At 59.7% G+C, this 15,825-nt stretch overlaps 1 protein-coding gene across 3 annotated transcripts in view; it reads left to right on the top strand.

The window, feature by feature from the left end:
• Positions 1–12,948, top strand: part of CACNA1S (calcium voltage-gated channel subunit alpha1 S) — a 47,635-nt gene extending 34,687 nt beyond the window's left edge. For 2 of the 3 annotated variants that reach the window (XM_042013506.1, XM_042013504.1), the window contains 16 exons: positions 960–1,016; positions 2,829–2,957; positions 3,555–3,620; positions 4,151–4,242; positions 4,729–4,888; positions 5,317–5,444; positions 5,858–5,954; positions 7,313–7,415; positions 8,234–8,335; positions 8,455–8,579; positions 9,590–9,718; positions 10,345–10,544; positions 10,983–11,047; positions 11,453–11,547; positions 12,125–12,241; positions 12,473–12,948. In XM_042013506.1, the coding sequence (XP_041869440.1) occupies positions 960–1,016; positions 2,829–2,957; positions 3,555–3,620; positions 4,151–4,242; positions 4,729–4,888; positions 5,317–5,444; positions 5,858–5,954; positions 7,313–7,415; positions 8,234–8,335; positions 8,455–8,579; positions 9,590–9,718; positions 10,345–10,544; positions 10,983–11,047; positions 11,453–11,547; positions 12,125–12,241; positions 12,473–12,733 (1,926 nt within the window). In that variant the 3' untranslated portion in view covers positions 12,734–12,948. The remainder of the gene's footprint in view (positions 1–959; positions 1,017–2,828; positions 2,958–3,554; positions 3,621–4,150; positions 4,243–4,728; positions 4,889–5,316; positions 5,445–5,857; positions 5,955–7,312; positions 7,416–8,233; positions 8,336–8,454; positions 8,580–9,589; positions 9,719–10,344; positions 10,545–10,982; positions 11,048–11,452; positions 11,548–12,124; positions 12,242–12,472) is intronic. The other variant, XM_042013505.1, reaches the window with a different exon arrangement.
• The last annotated feature ends 2,877 nt before the right edge of the window (positions 12,949–15,825 follow it).

The following is a 15,825-nucleotide window of genomic DNA, read 5'->3' as shown; positions in this document are numbered from 1 at the left end:
AAGTGTTTCTCAGCCATCTGGTGATGTGCAGGGGGTTGTGATTAGGATTAGGAGGCATGGAGAGAGGGGGTGGGGGCAACCTCACCTTCCCTTCTGAAAAGTCTCCTCTCCTCTCCTCTCCTCTCCTCTCCTCTCCTCTCCTCTCCTCTCCCAGGTCCTCATGGCTCTTCAGTCCCCGTCTGAGTTCCCCAGATCCCCGGGGGTATTGGGAGGTCTGAGGGAAGCAGGGATGGGGGCCCCACTGGCAGTGCTACCCCAGGCTCTGAAATGTGGGAGACTGGAGTGCTCCTGCTGCTGTGTTGCTCCTGTCACTGCCCTGGAAGCTCAGCCCCTGGCAAGGGCCAACCCCTACAACCTGCCCACTCCCCAGTTGCTGGCTGGGACCCCAAGAATGAGCCTGGGCTGAGCAGGGAGCACAGGGGCTGGAGTCAGGGGTTGGTGTTGAGCCCCCTGCCCCAGAGTATCCCGGGCAGAGAGGAGCGTGTCTCCGACTGGCTTTGAGGAGCCCCAGGGGGTTTGCCTGCTGCCCACCCCTGGCACTGCCAGGCTGCGTGTCCAAGCTGCCATGCTGGGAGCAGCCCAGCTGGCTGCAGAGGAGCCGTGTGTTGGCTGCAGAGGAGGTCAGCTGCCTCCAGATCCCTGGGCCTGACCATGGGAGGCAGCAGAATTCCTGAGGGTTGGCCCAGCTGTCCTGGGCACAGCCCTGCCCCTTTGAGGGTGTGTCACAGCAGGCACAGCGGTGGGTGAGCCCCTCATGGTCTGTGTGTTTCCTTGCTCACCCAGATGCTGCCTCTGCCTACCAGCAGTCACATCACCTTGTCCCTGGGCCCAAGGGATGGAGGGCCTCTGCCTGCCCTTTACTGTTCCCCTCCTCTCCAATTTCCATCTTCTTGTGTAACCACCCCTCCCTCCCTGTCCTTCCTGCCTCTCTTGTGCTGACTCTCTTGTTCTCTTGACAGACTATTCTTGCACCCAGTGGCGGATTGTACTGCCTCGGTGGAGGCTGTGATGGCATTGTAAATATCAGCTGCATGTGCCTGCTGTGCTCTCCGCTCCTCTCTGCCTGTGGCCAGCGTTTGCATGTGCCCTGCATGTCCCTGAGGCACACCAGAGCCAGCTGTTCTCTCTGGGGTGTAACTCTGCCCTCGCTGAGAGGGATTTGGGGTGACACCCCACCCACACAGACCCCCCTTCCCACCCTGAGAGGTGCAAAGCTGTTCCCCAGCCCTCCTGGGCCCATCTGAAAGCCCAGCCCTGCCCTTCACCATCCCATCCCCTGGAACTGCCATATTGGAGGACCTCTCCAGCTGTAAGGGGCAGGAAAACTGGCCTTGGTCCTCCTGCCCATCACCCTGGCTGCCTAAAGCCTGGAGGGATGCAGCCTCTGACAGCCAGAGAAATGGCTAAAGGGGTGATCCCTGCACTGTGCCTTCCCCCAGAGCTGGCTGTGTCCCCTGGGTGCAGCCCAATGTCCTGGAGGGCTGAGTGAGCCAAGCCCTGCACCGGTGGCCAAAGATCACCAAGGGGGTGCAGTGGCAATGGGGTGTCCTGGGTTGGTCTGAAAATGTGGAGGGAGCTGACTGCAGGGACGTGCCAGAGCCTCTTCCCAGGGCCCTGGTGCTGGGAACTGCAGGGTGCAAGGTGGTCTGCACAGGACACTGCCCAGATCCCAGTGGTGGGGACGTGGTGCCCTGGGGCTGATGGGATGTTCGTGACCACTGCGCTCACTGGATGGGCACGAGGCACCGGGAGAGTGACAGGCAAAAGAAAGAGGTGGGAGAGGAGATGGAGTTGTTCAGTGCAGCCCTGGGAACTCAGAAGTGTGATGCTGAGGAAAGCAGAGCTGCTGGGAGGGGCATTTACAGCTGGATTTTGTTGCCCTGAAATAGCTGGGAGTGGGTGGCCTGAGTGATGGGAGTGAGAGGGATCCAGTGGCAGCAGTAAAGCCCTGGGAGGCTAAGGGGGCAGTGGGAAAAGCATCCCAAGCAGTGCCAGAGTCCAGACAGACAGTGCCAGGAGGGTCTGTGCCAGGAGGGCTGCTGGTGGCAGAGACTGTGGCTGAGGCTGTGCCATGCTGGAGCTCTCAAGGGCACAGGTGACCAAGCCCCCAGCATCTCCAACCACCACTGTTAGGTGCTCCCAGACAAAACCTGGTCCTTTCAGGCCAGGAGCCATGCCTCATGGCTCACCTCCTGCCTGCCCACTCCACCCTGAACCCCTGGGAAAATGGCTGTTCCCCCTTCAAGGGGGATACCCACAGAGAGGAGGCATCACTGCATGGGTGACGCTGGGCAGCACCCCCCAGAGACTCCTCTCTTCAGTCCCTCCTTTGGTTAAAGTCCTGCTGGAACATTCTCAAAACAGCCCTTCTCTGCTTAAACAGCTGTCATTACCCCCTCCTGTGCCTGGTGCCCACCCTACACCTCACCCTGCAAATACAGGATGTGCTGGGCAACAGCCTGGTGGGACTCAGCCTGTGTGTGGTGGCCCTGTGGCCCTCACAGCTCTCCCAGTCCCCGTGTGGCAGCATGTCTTCCTTCCTGCGTTATCCCAGTGTCAAAGGTGTGAGCATGGGGGCCTGGGGAGATGAGATCCCTGGGAAGGCTGGGGGGAGAAGTGCCGGGGGGAGAAGTGCCAGGGGGAAAAGCACCAGCACATCTTCCTTGCAGTCTGATCCTGTGTGCAGGGAAGGGCTGTGGGCACCGTGACGGATGCCTGGGGGTGGGGTCTCCTTACCCTTCCTCACCCCAGGACCTGGACCCCCCCTGCCTCGAAAGCCTGGAGGCTTCAGCACTCCCTGTCCTGCAGCTGCTGTGCTCTGCCTGCAGGACTCTGATGACAACTCCCGCGTCTCCATCACTTTTTTCCGGCTCTTCCGGGTGATGCGTCTGGTGAAGCTGCTGAGCCGGGGTGAAGGTGTCAGGACCCTCCTGTGGACCTTCATCAAGTCCTTTCAGGTGTGTCAGGAGCAGTGCTCCTCTCCCAAACACACACAGGCCCGGGGCTGGCAGCAGTGGCTGGTCCTCAGGCTGGTAGCACGAGCAGCCTGTCCTCAGCAGGCAGGGCAGAAAGCTCCAGCACTGGCAGGCTGCTGACCTCAGATTGGGCCGGGGGCTTGTGGTGTGTAGAACATTGCCCATGTGGGGGAAAGGTTTGTGGGACTCCCTGGCTGACAGCACTGTGTGTCAGAGCTGGGCCAGGTGCTGGCAGGACCTGCCTGGGCCCATTTGTCCTGGTCCCAGCTGGCTGGGATCTGCAGGTGGGTACCTCAGGGCACGCTGCAGCATCAGCTCACAGCCCTGACCTGGGCAGTTCCCTCAGCCCTGGGCAGCCCTGGGGTGTGCTGAGCCTCTGTCCAGCCAGCGAGACCCCGTGGGGGCTGCCATCAGCCTCCCATGAACCCCAGAGAAGGGGCCAGCAGGAGGGTGGTGAGAGGAGCAGGTAAGCTGTCCCTCCCCACACAGGGACCTTGATGCTGGCCTCCTGCAGCACCTCCAGAGCTGAGCCCTGTCCCTGGGTTGTGTCTCACACAAGCCGTGGTCCTTTTGTCGTAGGCTCTGCCGTACGTGGCCCTGCTGATTGTGATGCTTTTCTTCATCTATGCTGTGATTGGGATGCAGGTGAGGGACACAGGGGCAGGGGGGTGGGAATTGGTCTTCATCAGATGCCCTGAGCCTGATGGCACCTGGGGAGGTGGGACAGGGAGGGACTGGTTCCTCTGCCAGGCCTTCTCTGGGACTTTGCACATGATGGGACCTGTTTACCCTGGTCTGCAAGGATGTTTGCCACCCCAGCAGCCGCCCATCCCTGGGTTTTAGCCAGGGCAGCTGAGGCACATGGCAAAGAGCGCTTGGGGAGTCAGTGGCACGGCCCAGACACACAGGCACCAGTGCTCGTGCTGGCTCAGGAGACCTTGTCTCCTTGGCCCAGATGGAGTGCAGTTGTAGTCAGGGGTGTTTTCAGAACTGGCAGGAATGTCCAAGTAGCTTCTAAGCCCCAGAGCTCCCACACCCCAATCTCAATCTCTTTTGGGCATGCCCAAAGCCAAATAAACAAGAGGAAGGGGAGCTCAGGCACCAGAGGTGCTCTGGAGGGTGGTTGGTGCCTTAGAAGGGATGGCACCCTGGAGACCTCACACTGGGACTTACAGATGTTTGGGAAGATTGCCATGGTGGATGGGACCCAGATCAACCGAAACAACAACTTCCAGACCTTTCCACAAGCTGTGCTGCTGCTCTTCAGGTCAGTCTTGTCCTGTTGTGTGAGCAGCTCCAAAGGGAGCCGGGCTCTGAGCCTGTGGGAATGCCCAGCTTGGAGTGAGGGAGCACCAGCATTGCAGTAGCTGATTTCTTTTTTGTCCCACAGAAAGGCTCCTGCAGCAGTGGGAGCGTTTCAGGAGAGGCCGTGGGTTAACCTGGTGTGGCTGGGCTGCCGGAGAGAGGGGCATTTTGGGGCTGCTATTCTGAATATTTCCTTCCCAGACTGGATTTTAATTTGTGAATTGTGAGGAAACTCATGGGAAGCCGGAGCTCGGCCCAAGGCTTTTCTTGACTCCAGATGCTTCACTTGGAAGCTTTCAGTGGCCCTACAGCAGCAAGCCCAGAATCCTGACTGCTCCTTTCCCAGCAGCTTCCCATTCCCCTGTGCACTGGACCGGCCTCAGCCCTCCCTGCATGCCCAGCTCCTGCCCAGGGCAGGCAGGGACCAGCAGCTGTCCCCTCTTCCCAGGTGTGCAACCGGTGAGGCCTGGCAGGAGATCCTGCTGGACTGCAGCTACGGCCGGCGCTGTGACCCAGAGTCGGACTATGCCGAGGGCGAGGAGTACACCTGTGGCACCGGCTTTGCCTACTTCTATTTCATCAGCTTCTACATGCTCTGTGCCTTCCTGGTACGCTGGCTCCCACAGGGCCCCTCTGGCACCCCTGTTAACAATAACAGGCTGTTGTTGGCTGTGTGTCCCATGGGGTGAGCCCCCAACCCACCTACCCAGCCATGCTGGAAACTGGCACTGCACTCCTGGGGGACCCAGGAGCCCCTTTTAGTTTCTTCCCACAGCCTCCGTGTGCTGCCTTCCAGATGTTTGTGTTGGCCTTTGCTAGGGTGGAGAGGGACAAGATGCCGATGTGCCTGTCCTTTCACAAGCCCTGCTTGAGCAGGGGGTTCCTCTCTGCATGGGAAGACCCTCCCCCAGCATCCCCTGATTCCAGGAGGTCCCAAGCCCCTTCTGCTCCAGAACACATCCTCCCATGTTTTCGTGCTGCTGCCTGGGTCTCTCTCCCCTAACTGGGTCCTTCCCATCCATTCCTCTGCCCTCAGATCATTAACCTCTTCGTGGCTGTCATCATGGACAACTTTGACTACCTGACACGGGACTGGTCCATCCTCGGGCCACATCACCTGGACGAGTTCAAACGGATCTGGGCTGAGTACGACCCCGAGGCCAAGTGAGTGCCAGTGGGTGAGCAAGGAGAGGGTGTTCCATGGAGTGGGAAACCTGCATGGCAGGGTAGGCTGTGGCACTGCCTGCGAGTTAGGTTCCAGCATCTCAGAGGTGGATGTGGGCTTGCCAGAGTTGGTCCAAATCTGATAAAAGCCATCGGGATATTTGGGAACATAAGACTTTCAGTTCCCTCTTCATCCAGCTGTGGTGAGGCCGCCAGCTCTTCCCATGCCACTGCACACCTCTCCCTCCTCCCTGGAGCCAAAGGGAGCAGCTGCTTTCCCCAGGGGGAGCACAGGGAAGAGCAGGGATTTGCCCAGTGCAGAAGCACGGGGGAGATCCCAGGGATGAGCTCCCAGAGCACCTCCCCAGGCCATCGTTAAGCAGGTCTGCTGAGCTGGTGTGTTCCCTCTGCAGGGGCAGAATCAAACACTTGGATGTGGTGACTCTGCTGAGGCGTATCCAACCTCCCCTGGGCTTTGGAAAGTTCTGCCCACACCGTGTAGCTTGTAAGGTAAGAGCCAAGGGGGTGACAAGGTGTGTGAGCACAGGGACACCTTCCCCAAGCTGTCACTGTGTCCTCACAGGAGGCTGAGAGTGACACTCAGCCAGCTTCCCAGTGCCATGGCTTACACTCTGCCCTGACCTCTCCTTTTTAGTGAAGGGGTGTATTCGGGGGGCAAGGAGAGGTGCTGCTGGTGTGGTTCAGGCTCCTGAAGATCAGAACTTACCTGTGCTCACCTCCTGCCTCAAAGGTGTGGCACTGAAGGGCTGGCTCTGCCCGCAGCGCTCCGTGCAGGGGAGTGCCAGGCCTCCCCTGTGCAGCTGGTGCAGGAGGGCAGTGCAGGGCCTGAGCGTGTGGCCATGTCAGCTGGGCTGCAGAGCTTGTTTCCAAGAGCTGATGGCGCTTAGGGAGCAGGAAACCCCAACGTTCTTGGCAGAAATACACTTTTCCTGGCTCAGCTCCTTCTGAACAAATCCAGGGCGTATGTGAGGCTTGTGTGTAACATGCATGGGCAGGAGCTCAGGCACTGGTGCCACCCCTCCTGGTTTTGGGCAAACACATCGGGAAATTTGATCCCCGGATTCCTCACAGCAGCCTGGAGCGTGTTTTGGAGTGGAGAGCACAAAACAAAATGATTCCTGTCTCTCTGGAAGCAGCTGGGGGGATTCAGCCTGCAGAAAGAGGGGGCTCAGAGGGGACCTTCTTGCTCTCTACAGCTCCCTGACAGGAGGCTGAAGCCAAGTGGGAGTCGGTCTCTACTCTCAAGTAACAAGTGACAGTACAAGAGGAAACAGTCTCAAGTTGCAGGATGAGAGGTTTAGGATGGATACTAGGGAAAATTTTTCGCCGAAAGATTGGTTAGGCTCGGGGACAGGCGGTCCAGGGCAGTCGTGGGTCACCCTGGAGGGATTTAAAAGCTGTGTGGGTGTGGCACTTGTGTACATGGTATTTCTGGTGGCCTTGGCAGTGCTGGAGGAACCTGATGATCTTACAGATCTTTTCCAACCTAAATTCTGTGATTCTGTCTACCTGGGGCTGCAGCAGGCTGCTGGGCTCCATGAAGCTGTCGACCTGGCCAAACAACAATTGTGTGATTCCATGATTTTCTCCCATGGCACCCATGCCCCTATAGGTTATTTCCCCTGGCTCTACCCATCCCTTGCCCTGGTTCAGCTGGCTGGGACAAGGGATGTCCCTGCCTCTGGCAGTTGTGGTAGCAGGGGTGGTGCAGAGCCCCTGGGCCAGGGCAGGTAGGGCTGGGAGAGCTCCATGCCCTGAGCAGAGCCTCTGGCCAAGACAGGCCCTGAGTCTGGGGGCTGCCAGCCTCCTCTGCCGCCTGGGGTCACAGGTGCTGGTTTGCTGTGCAGCGTCTGGTGTGCATGAACATGCCCCTGAACAGCGACGGCACCGTCACCTTCAACGCCACCCTCTTTGCGCTGGTGAGGACGGCCCTCAAGATCAAGACAGAAGGTAAGCAGTGATCTTGTCTGCCTCTACAGCCTGACAGGGACCTTCCTCGTGGTGCTGGGTGCGGGTTCCACACCCCTGGGCAGGGATCTCAGGGCACTTGTCCGTGGGATCAGAGCCTCTGGACAAACCCTCAGCTCTGTGTTCATTGCCCATCTCTTGGCACCAGAGCCCTGGGTGTGGGCGTTGCACTGCTCAGGCTGAGCCTGGAGGATGGTTTTAGCTGAAGGCCCACGTGTTGCAGCTCTGAGGAGTGAACCAGTGCCACCCTGAACAGCTTGGGAGTGGGGCTGCTCCAGCTCCCATCCTCTGAACTGAGCTGTGCTGGGGAGGAGTTGCTTTCACCCCTTCCTTGCCAGCAGCACAGTTTGCTGAGCCTTGCTGTGGGAAGGTGTCCCACCAGCTTGTTCCTGTGCCTGTGGGCTGTGCCTGTGCCATGAGCAGCTCTGGGCTGTGGCAGGAGCCGAGGCCAGGCAGTGGTGAGCTGCTGGGATCAGCATCTTCCAGCAGTGTGGCATGGTGCATCCCTCTGGCTGGGGTGGGAACATGGCAGCCTGGGAGAAGCCCAGGAGATCTTGGGGATAGACTGGGATTTCAGGAATGATGAACCCTGTGGGAGCATCAAAGGGGAGGTCAAAATCTGTCAAGTATTTTGGCTAAAATCAAAGCCTCTGTCTTACTAAGCTCATTTTTGTTGGGTGGGGAGACAGAGAGGAGCTGCCACACCCTCGAGGAGGTTGGCCAGGTGTTCACATGCTTTGCTTCACTCCTGTTCACATCCCTGGGAATGAACTGCTCTGTCCTGCTCGCTTTCCTCACAGGTAATTTTGAACAGGCCAATGAGGAGCTCAGAGCTATTATCAAAAAAATCTGGAAGCGAACAAGTATGAAGCTTTTGGACCAGGTTATCCCACCTATTGGAGGTATGTCACCGGGTGGCACTTCCCAGAGGGACAGAGCCCCTCCTGGTCAGGGTCTCGCTGCTCCAGCCACTTGGGGTCCTGTGACAGGCAGAATCATCATGTTGGTTTCCTCCCTCCAGATGATGAGGTGACAGTGGGCAAATTCTATGCTACTTTCCTGATCCAAGAGCATTTCAGAAAGTTCATGAAGCGCCAGGAGGAATATTACGGGTACCGGCCCAAGAAAAACCCTGTGGAGATCCAGGTTGGTGTGTGGGTGGTGCCAGAGGGATGATTCCTTCTGGAGGCAGGCAAGGAATTCTGTAGGTCAGGGAAGAGGCTCCCCCAGCCTGGGGAAGTCCAGGGTGACTCAGAGAGTGGCAGAGACCCCTGTGCCTCAGGCCTCTGGAAGTGAGGTGAGCCCCAGGTAAACCAACACTGAACCGGCCATGAGACCCCAGCGCTGAGCGTGACCTCAGTGTCCAGGGTGCAGGTGGCTCAGAAAGAAGAGGAGGGTTTTGACTCTCTGCTCCACTGACTCCAGTTGTAGAGAGGGCTTGGCAGGATCTGGTGCCTCACCAAGGAGTTTTCAGACCTGGAAACTCCCACCACAGACGATTGTCTGTGCCAAATGCTGCCCATCCAAGCCCTTACCCACCTGCTCTGCTCCAATCCCAGGGCCTTCTCCCTCTTCTCCCCTTAGCAGTGTCTGGATAGCTCCATGTGCCTGGTGGTCTCTGTTCTCTCAGCCTCGTGGAGCATCAGGTGGAGGGGAGTCAATGTGGCTGGCTTTGAGTGGGACCACAGAGACGCCTGCACAGCAGGCCTGAGGGGTGCTGGTGGAGGATTTCTGTGCCTGGCCAGAAGGATGGGATGCCCCTAGACTCCCCTGACTTTATAGGGAGGAAATCACCTGTAGAGATAAAAGACCAAGCCCCAAAGGTGCAAAGCAAGGAAAAGAGCCAGGTCCCAGATCAGGATAGAGGCCCAGCCTGCCCTCGGCTGTCACCAGCCTGACCCTCTGCCAGGCTGCCCCTGGCATTCCCTTTTGTGGGACAGCCTGAGCCCAGAAGCTGTGGGGCAGCTGTGGGACAGCCTGAGCCCAGAAGCACTTCCACCAAGCACAGAGCCAGCTGCAGGGTGTGAGCCCTGGCCTGTCCTTGGTAGGACACCTGGCAAGGTGAGCAGGCCTTGTCATGTTTCCTTTTCCCAAGACCAAGGTGAGAGGGGTGGTGGGGCACAGCCACATCAGCCCTGCCTTCCTGTCCCCTCCAGGCTGGGCTGAGGAGCATTGAAGAAGAAGCTGCTCCTGAAATCCATCGGGCCATTTCTGGGGACTTGACTGCTGAGGAGGAGCTGGAAAGAGCCATGGTGGAGGCTGCCATGGAGGAAGGGATATACAGGGTGAGTTCAGCCCTCAGGGTGGTTTGGTGGTCCCACCCAGCCCTGATTTCAGAGTGGTGCTGGTGGGTCAGCTTGGCTACTAGCACTGGGGGGCAGTCTGCAAGGATGATCAGCACCTCTTTCTGTGAGCATCAGGACATCCTGGTTGTGTCATCTTGGGCAAGCTGCTCTCTGCCTCAGTCTCCCCTCTGTGAAAGGACCCAGCCCATGTGCCTGGCAGAGTTGTGCTGGATGTTTACCTGCTGGTTTGGAGGTTCCCACTCACACCTTCTGCCAGGCTAAGGCAGGACAGCTCTGGTGTCACAGGAGCTGATTCACTGCCCACTCCCTGGGAGTCTCAGACACAGCCTGGGCAGCTGTGGAGTTGCAGCGTTGCACCTCCTTCTGTGTCCAGAGGTGCCACCACCTCAGGCTGTCCCACAGAGGTGACAGGATTTGTCATGGGCTGGCTTATCCCAGTGCTGTTGCATGGCCATCGACCCTCAGTGCCTCAGTTTTCCCACCTGGGCCATGAGGCTTTTGGGTCTGCAAGGCCTGAGCAGAGCAATCGCTGTTCTGACATGGGAATGGTCCCAGAGCAGCCTGCAGCTCCAGGCTTCCCCTGATGCCCTCCCTGTTGGTTGCAGAGGACAGGTGGCTTGTTTGGCCAGGTCGACAGCTTCATGGAGCCCAGCAGCCCACTGCAGCCCCAGGTGGCCAGCCAGAGGCCCCTGCAGTTCACTGAGGTGGGCAATGAGGATCTCGACTCTCCCGTGTTCCTTGATGACTTCCCCCAGGAAGGCAACACCAACATCAACAATGCCAACAGCAGCAGCTGGCTGGAGGGGTAAGGGCAGTCAGCCTCAGTGCATGGGCAAAGAGGGGCAGTGCTGGCCGTGCCACACTGCCCTGGGCTGTCCTGGCAGCTGGCTGCACCCTGGCCTACCCAGGGGCTCCCATCCCATCACCCCTTCATCTCAGTGCCATGTGGATGGAGGTGGACAGCAGGGCTCCAGGGACTGCAGGAACCATCCCTCCCCCTTACCTGAGGGCCAAGGCCCAGGCTGGGGCCACCAGCACATGCCTGGGCACAGGCAGAAGGGACAAAGATTACCAGTGTGCTTAGTCCTGCTTCTTGGGGTCTCCACCCTGTTCATCCATTCCAGTTGTCCCTACAGGTCTGTCCCCCCAGGGTGGAGAAGGTGGGGAGGGCTGCACCCCCAGGGGGAGCTGGGCTCAGTGCGTGGGCCCTGCTCAGGCTGACCCACCTGCCTGCCCTTGCCAGGGTGCAGTATGAGGATGAGGTGCTGAGGAAGACGGTACCAGCAGCACGCAGGCGCCCAGCGTGGGGTGAGTCTGGCTTCGTTGTTCTTCTGCAGGACTGGGACCAGCCCAGGGGCCAGGGCAGGGGGAAGGGTCTGATGTGGATGGGTGGAAGGAGGAGATGCAGGCCCCAGTAAGCTGGAGGTTTGCTGAGAGCACTGAGCACAGCAGGACCTCTCTGGAGAGCTCCAGGAGACTCTTCTCCTCCTTCTACCGTTTGGGGAGATGGAACACGGAGACAGTGCCTCAGGCTGGGGGAGCACTGGCCATCCCAGGGCAGCAGGGCCACAAGACCTCCTCAGACAGGGACTTTGGGTGCTGCTGAACTTCTAAATCCTTTGTTTCCCCCAGTCTAGCGAGCCCATTCCCATCTCTGGCAGTGGTGTCCTTGCTCTTGTACCCATCTAATGTCCCTACCTTTCCCTCCCACAGAGCACAGCCGCCCCATACCCATGGAGAGGCTGAGCAGGAGGCGAGGGGCCACCTCTGGGGGTCCCTCATCACCAGGACCACTCCTCCCCCAGCAGGTAAAAGGGTCAGTGCATGTCCAGAGGGGATGTGTAATGTGGGGGACACGGGGGAACCTCCCTCCCATCCTGGGAAAGGCTGTCACAGCTGTGCTGGGACAGAGCCACACTCCAGGGCTCACTGTGTGAATCCAGCCTTGCCAGAGCTTTTCTCTTGGATCAGCCTGGAGATGGAGCTGGGCTCCCACCCCACTGCTGTAGCAGTCCTGGGGAGCTCCTGGAAGCTGGAACAGCTGCAAGCACATTCCTCTGGCTCCCCATCAGCCTCCAGAGCCAGGGCAGGCAGAAGGGGCGCATCGGATTTGCCCCCATGCTCCCTTTGCTGGGCACAGTGCCTCATGCCCAGCACGTGCCAGGGCAGGGGGCTGGGGCTGGTTCCCAGCTCTCTGTTCACATGGCCCTGCTGGTCCCATTTTGGGGGTGCCCTGGACCCAGGAGCTCCAGCAGGATGGCATTGCCTGTCCAGGCCCTGGACAGGGACAGGGGACAGAACCTGCAGCCCCCACACTAACATGGGAGAGATCTTCCCTGGGCAGTGTCCCAGCCCAGGTTGCAGCTCTGTGCTACTCTCATCCAGCTGCCCACAGAGGATGGCACTGTGACAGGAACAGCATCCAGCTCAAGGTTCCAGCATGCAGAAACTGGTCAGCCAGGAACATCCTCCACCCCAGCCATCACCTTCCTCATTCAGGAGGTAAGGCAAGGGCACAGCCTGGCGGAGGGAACAGCAGGGATGAGACAGGAAGTTCCAGGGATACCATGCTTATGCCACGATGGGAGACTGGGGGGCAAAGCTTAGCTGCAAGGGCAAGCAGCAGGTATGTGCCAGCCCTGAGGGCAGAAGGAAGGAGAAGAGGGTGGGTGCCTGCAGCCAGGGCAGCTCCCCAGGCTGAGCACCCAGGCTGTGCTCTCCTCTTCTGCACAGGCTCTGATCTCCGGAGGCCTCGAGGCTCTGGCCCGTGACTCATCATTTGTAGCAGTGACCAGGGACGAGATGGCGGCCAGCAGCCAGCTGGAGATGGATGAAGTGGAGAAAGCAGCCGTGGAGCTGCTAAAGGGAAGAGAAACACTGCAGGGCACAAAAACTCGCTCTGCCCCACTGGACACCTCAGCCGTGCTGCCAGGCAGCTCCCCAGGGCTCGGTGCAGCCCCCTCCCAAAAGACTGTTGCTGCCACTCGCCTGTGAGCTGCCCGCTGCAATAGCCCAGCGTCCTGTCACAGGGGGTGCTGGAGCAGAGCCACACTGTTCCCTGCTGCTGCCTGTGGTCCTGAGGTCCTCTGGCCAGCTGTGGCATTATTTTTGGGACAGGTCTCTGGGATGCTGGTGCAGAACAGGACAGTGCTGTTCCAGCGGGGTCTTGCAAGAGCTGGACAGGTCATTAAAGTGTTCCTGCTGTGTGACTCTGGATCGCCCTCCCCTCCTTCCTCTGCTGCCCTGCCTGCACAGCCAGTGGAGGGGGTTGCAAATGCGAGACCACGTGTAGCCAGAGCTGGCAGAGATTCACGTGGCAGCCTCCAGTCCAGTCATTTTGAGGTTGCCAAGCTCTGGGGGTCTCCTGATATCCCAGCACTGGACCCTGCATCCTCATATCTCTGCTGGAGCCTGCAGCCTCCTGCCTGCAGCCAAGTCTGGCCTGTGAGGAGGAGATGTGCCATGGGCTGGGCAGCAAAATGGGGCCTGGGGGCTTCTTGGCTCCTTGTCCCAGCTGTGTATGAACCTGGGTATGGGGCAGAGGTGTGAAAGCACGTTCAGGCTGGGGCAGCAGCCCTGGGGGCTGGCCAAGAGGAGAGTTGGACACTGTGATGCCATTTCTGCCCCTTCCACTATTTCCACACTGTGCTCTTGGGGTCAGGCATCCATCCCAGTCTCTGGGAAGGTTCAGCCCATGATGTCCATCCCCACAGCTCAGCGGGGCACGGGCCAGGAGAGTGTGGAGCTGTTCCTGCAGTGCTCCCAGCACTGCCTGCGCTGGTGCCGAGCAGCAGCCGAGGTTATTCCTCTCGGGGCTGCCCAGGCGTTGTGTTAGAGATCACAGTGCCCCCATGGGATCTGGGTGCTGAGCACTGGGGCAGCCCCATCTCCCAGCCCAGCTCTTTGGTGGGATCTGGCTCCCGAGGGCCCCTGGCCCAGCCTGACTGGGAACTGGGGGACTCTTGAGCACCTAATATATATTAAAATGCGGAGAGTGGATGGGTCCCAGGGGAGGAGCAGATCAATGAGCCAGCCTGCTCCCCAGCATGGCTTTTATTAACTCAGTCTGAGTTCCAGCTGCAGCCTGAGCACCAGAGCCAGCCTGGTGCCTGGCCATGGCAGTGCAGCTTCCACTACAGCACGCAGCCAGCAGAGATGGATGCTGTGGGGGAAACTGCTGCATCCCTTCCTCTTGCTTCTTTGCCCTGGGGCAGGACCTGCGCCCTTTCACACCCATACCCTCACACCCACTGCTGATGGAGGTGCACGGGGGTTGGCACTTCGGCTCTGGCAGCTGCTCTGCCAGGGGATGTCAAGGACATGTTTTGGGGTGAGGGGTCGTGGTCTCCTGGTGGGTTTAGGGAGGTGCAGGACTGTGTGTGTCACTTGCCAAGACAAGTGAGTGCTCACTGGAGACTAAACATGAAGGGTGACACTATGGTGGGGACAATCCCACTGTGGTGGGGCCTCTGCACCCTCTCCTGGGGCTGCACAGTGGATGATTTGCTCCATCTCATGTGGTGTGTGTGGTGTGTCTCAAAGTGATTCTAGCTGGACTGGGGGACAGATGTGATTTGTGGTACAGCTGGCACATGGGTGGGAGTAGGAAGAGAGCAACATCACGGCACAGTCACTGCCCCTCTCTGCCTAGAGCTTCAGTGGGGAAGAGTCCAGCCTCAGGAAAACCAGCAGCTCAGGGTGGGAACTGCACCATGGACCAGGTGTCCTTGCAAATATGGGACAAAGAAAGAGGAACATTAGCTCCTCACATCCTTGCAGGAAGACAGACAGGCCATGTCCTGCTCATCCCCATGATTTTGTACCACATACGGTGCCCTGGGACTTACCCATCCCAGCAGAACTGAGGAGCTCCTGCGGGATGCAGAGTCCTGTGCGCACGTGGCCCGTGGTCCTGACACCTTGGGAGGAGCACGAGTGGATGGGGTGAAGGGCCAGTGCTGCTGAAGTGAAGGTACCAGACTCCAGAACAGAGGGCAGGCGCTGGGCTCTGGGCCAAGCGCAGCACTGCCTCACTGGCTGTCGGCCACCAGTGCTGGAATGTCCTGGCTATCCTTCTCCCAGGGTACAGCCTGGACTCCTCAAAAGAAACCTCTGTGTGCCTCAGTTTGCCCTCACGCTCCATTGCTCTTTGCCCTGACATTGACACCAACCTGCAGAGCTCGGAGTCCCCTGTAGGTCCCACAGCTGCTGGAAGATGCTTTCTCCTGCTGAGCCAGGGCCTGTCTGCATCAGGCTGCCATCAGCCCCGGCAACGCGAATGCAGCTCAGGAAAGCCGTAAGCTCCTTCAGCTCCCCAGTGCTTGCCCGTCTCCAGTCCTGCTCCCTGATGGCCTCTGGATGTGTCTCCCTCACCAGCCTCCCAGGACCAGCTCCTAGGATGGAGCCAATGGCCCTGTGGGCACGGCTCTGTGGGCAGTGCCCGGAGCTGTGTGGGACCCCAGCGCCGCAGTACGGACTGTGCACGCTGGAGAGCCGTACTGGCACCTGGCCACCATCCTGCCGTGCCACCGGCCCCATGCCCTGTCCTCTTAGGAATGACCCTCACCACAGCCTTGCACAGCCCAGAGGGTTACCAGACTCCCGGCCCAGGGGCTCTGTCCGGAGCACTGAGCTCACCCCCGCCCTGCTTTGTATCCTGCTGCTCCATGGTGCCACCCCCAACACCACACAGAGGGGACGGGATCCAGCGGAGCCAAGGAGGTGTCTGAGTGATGCCAACCACGGGGAAACACGCCATTCGGTACAGCCCGGAACAGCCCTCAGTACAGCCCCGGTACAGCTCCGGTAAATCCCAGAAGATCCCGGAGCAGCGCAGGCGGCGGTGGGGCCGCGGGCCTGGCAGGGGGCAGCACGGAATGACGAGTGTGAGTGAGCGTGAGTGAGTGCGAGTGCCAGCTGTGTCCGTGTGTCCGTGTGTCCGTGTGTCCGTGCGCGCGCCTCCCCCCTCCGAGCGCGATCCCGCTCCCTCCGCCCCGTGCCCGCGCTCCGGCTCTGGGGGCGTGGCCCGGCCCGGCCCCGCCCCGCACCTGGCCCGGCCCCGCCCCGCGCGATACGGTACTACATGC

The sequence above is a fragment of the Corvus kubaryi genome, unplaced genomic scaffold, assembly GCF_017639235.1.
Source record: "Corvus kubaryi isolate FWS band 111438036 unplaced genomic scaffold, C.kubaryi_AGA036_p1.0 split1-37355, whole genome shotgun sequence".
NCBI classification, from domain to species: Eukaryota; Metazoa; Chordata; class Aves; order Passeriformes; family Corvidae; genus Corvus; species Corvus kubaryi.
The sequence above is the reverse complement of the archived record's forward strand: the minus strand, read 5'-3'. Positions and strand labels throughout refer to the sequence as shown.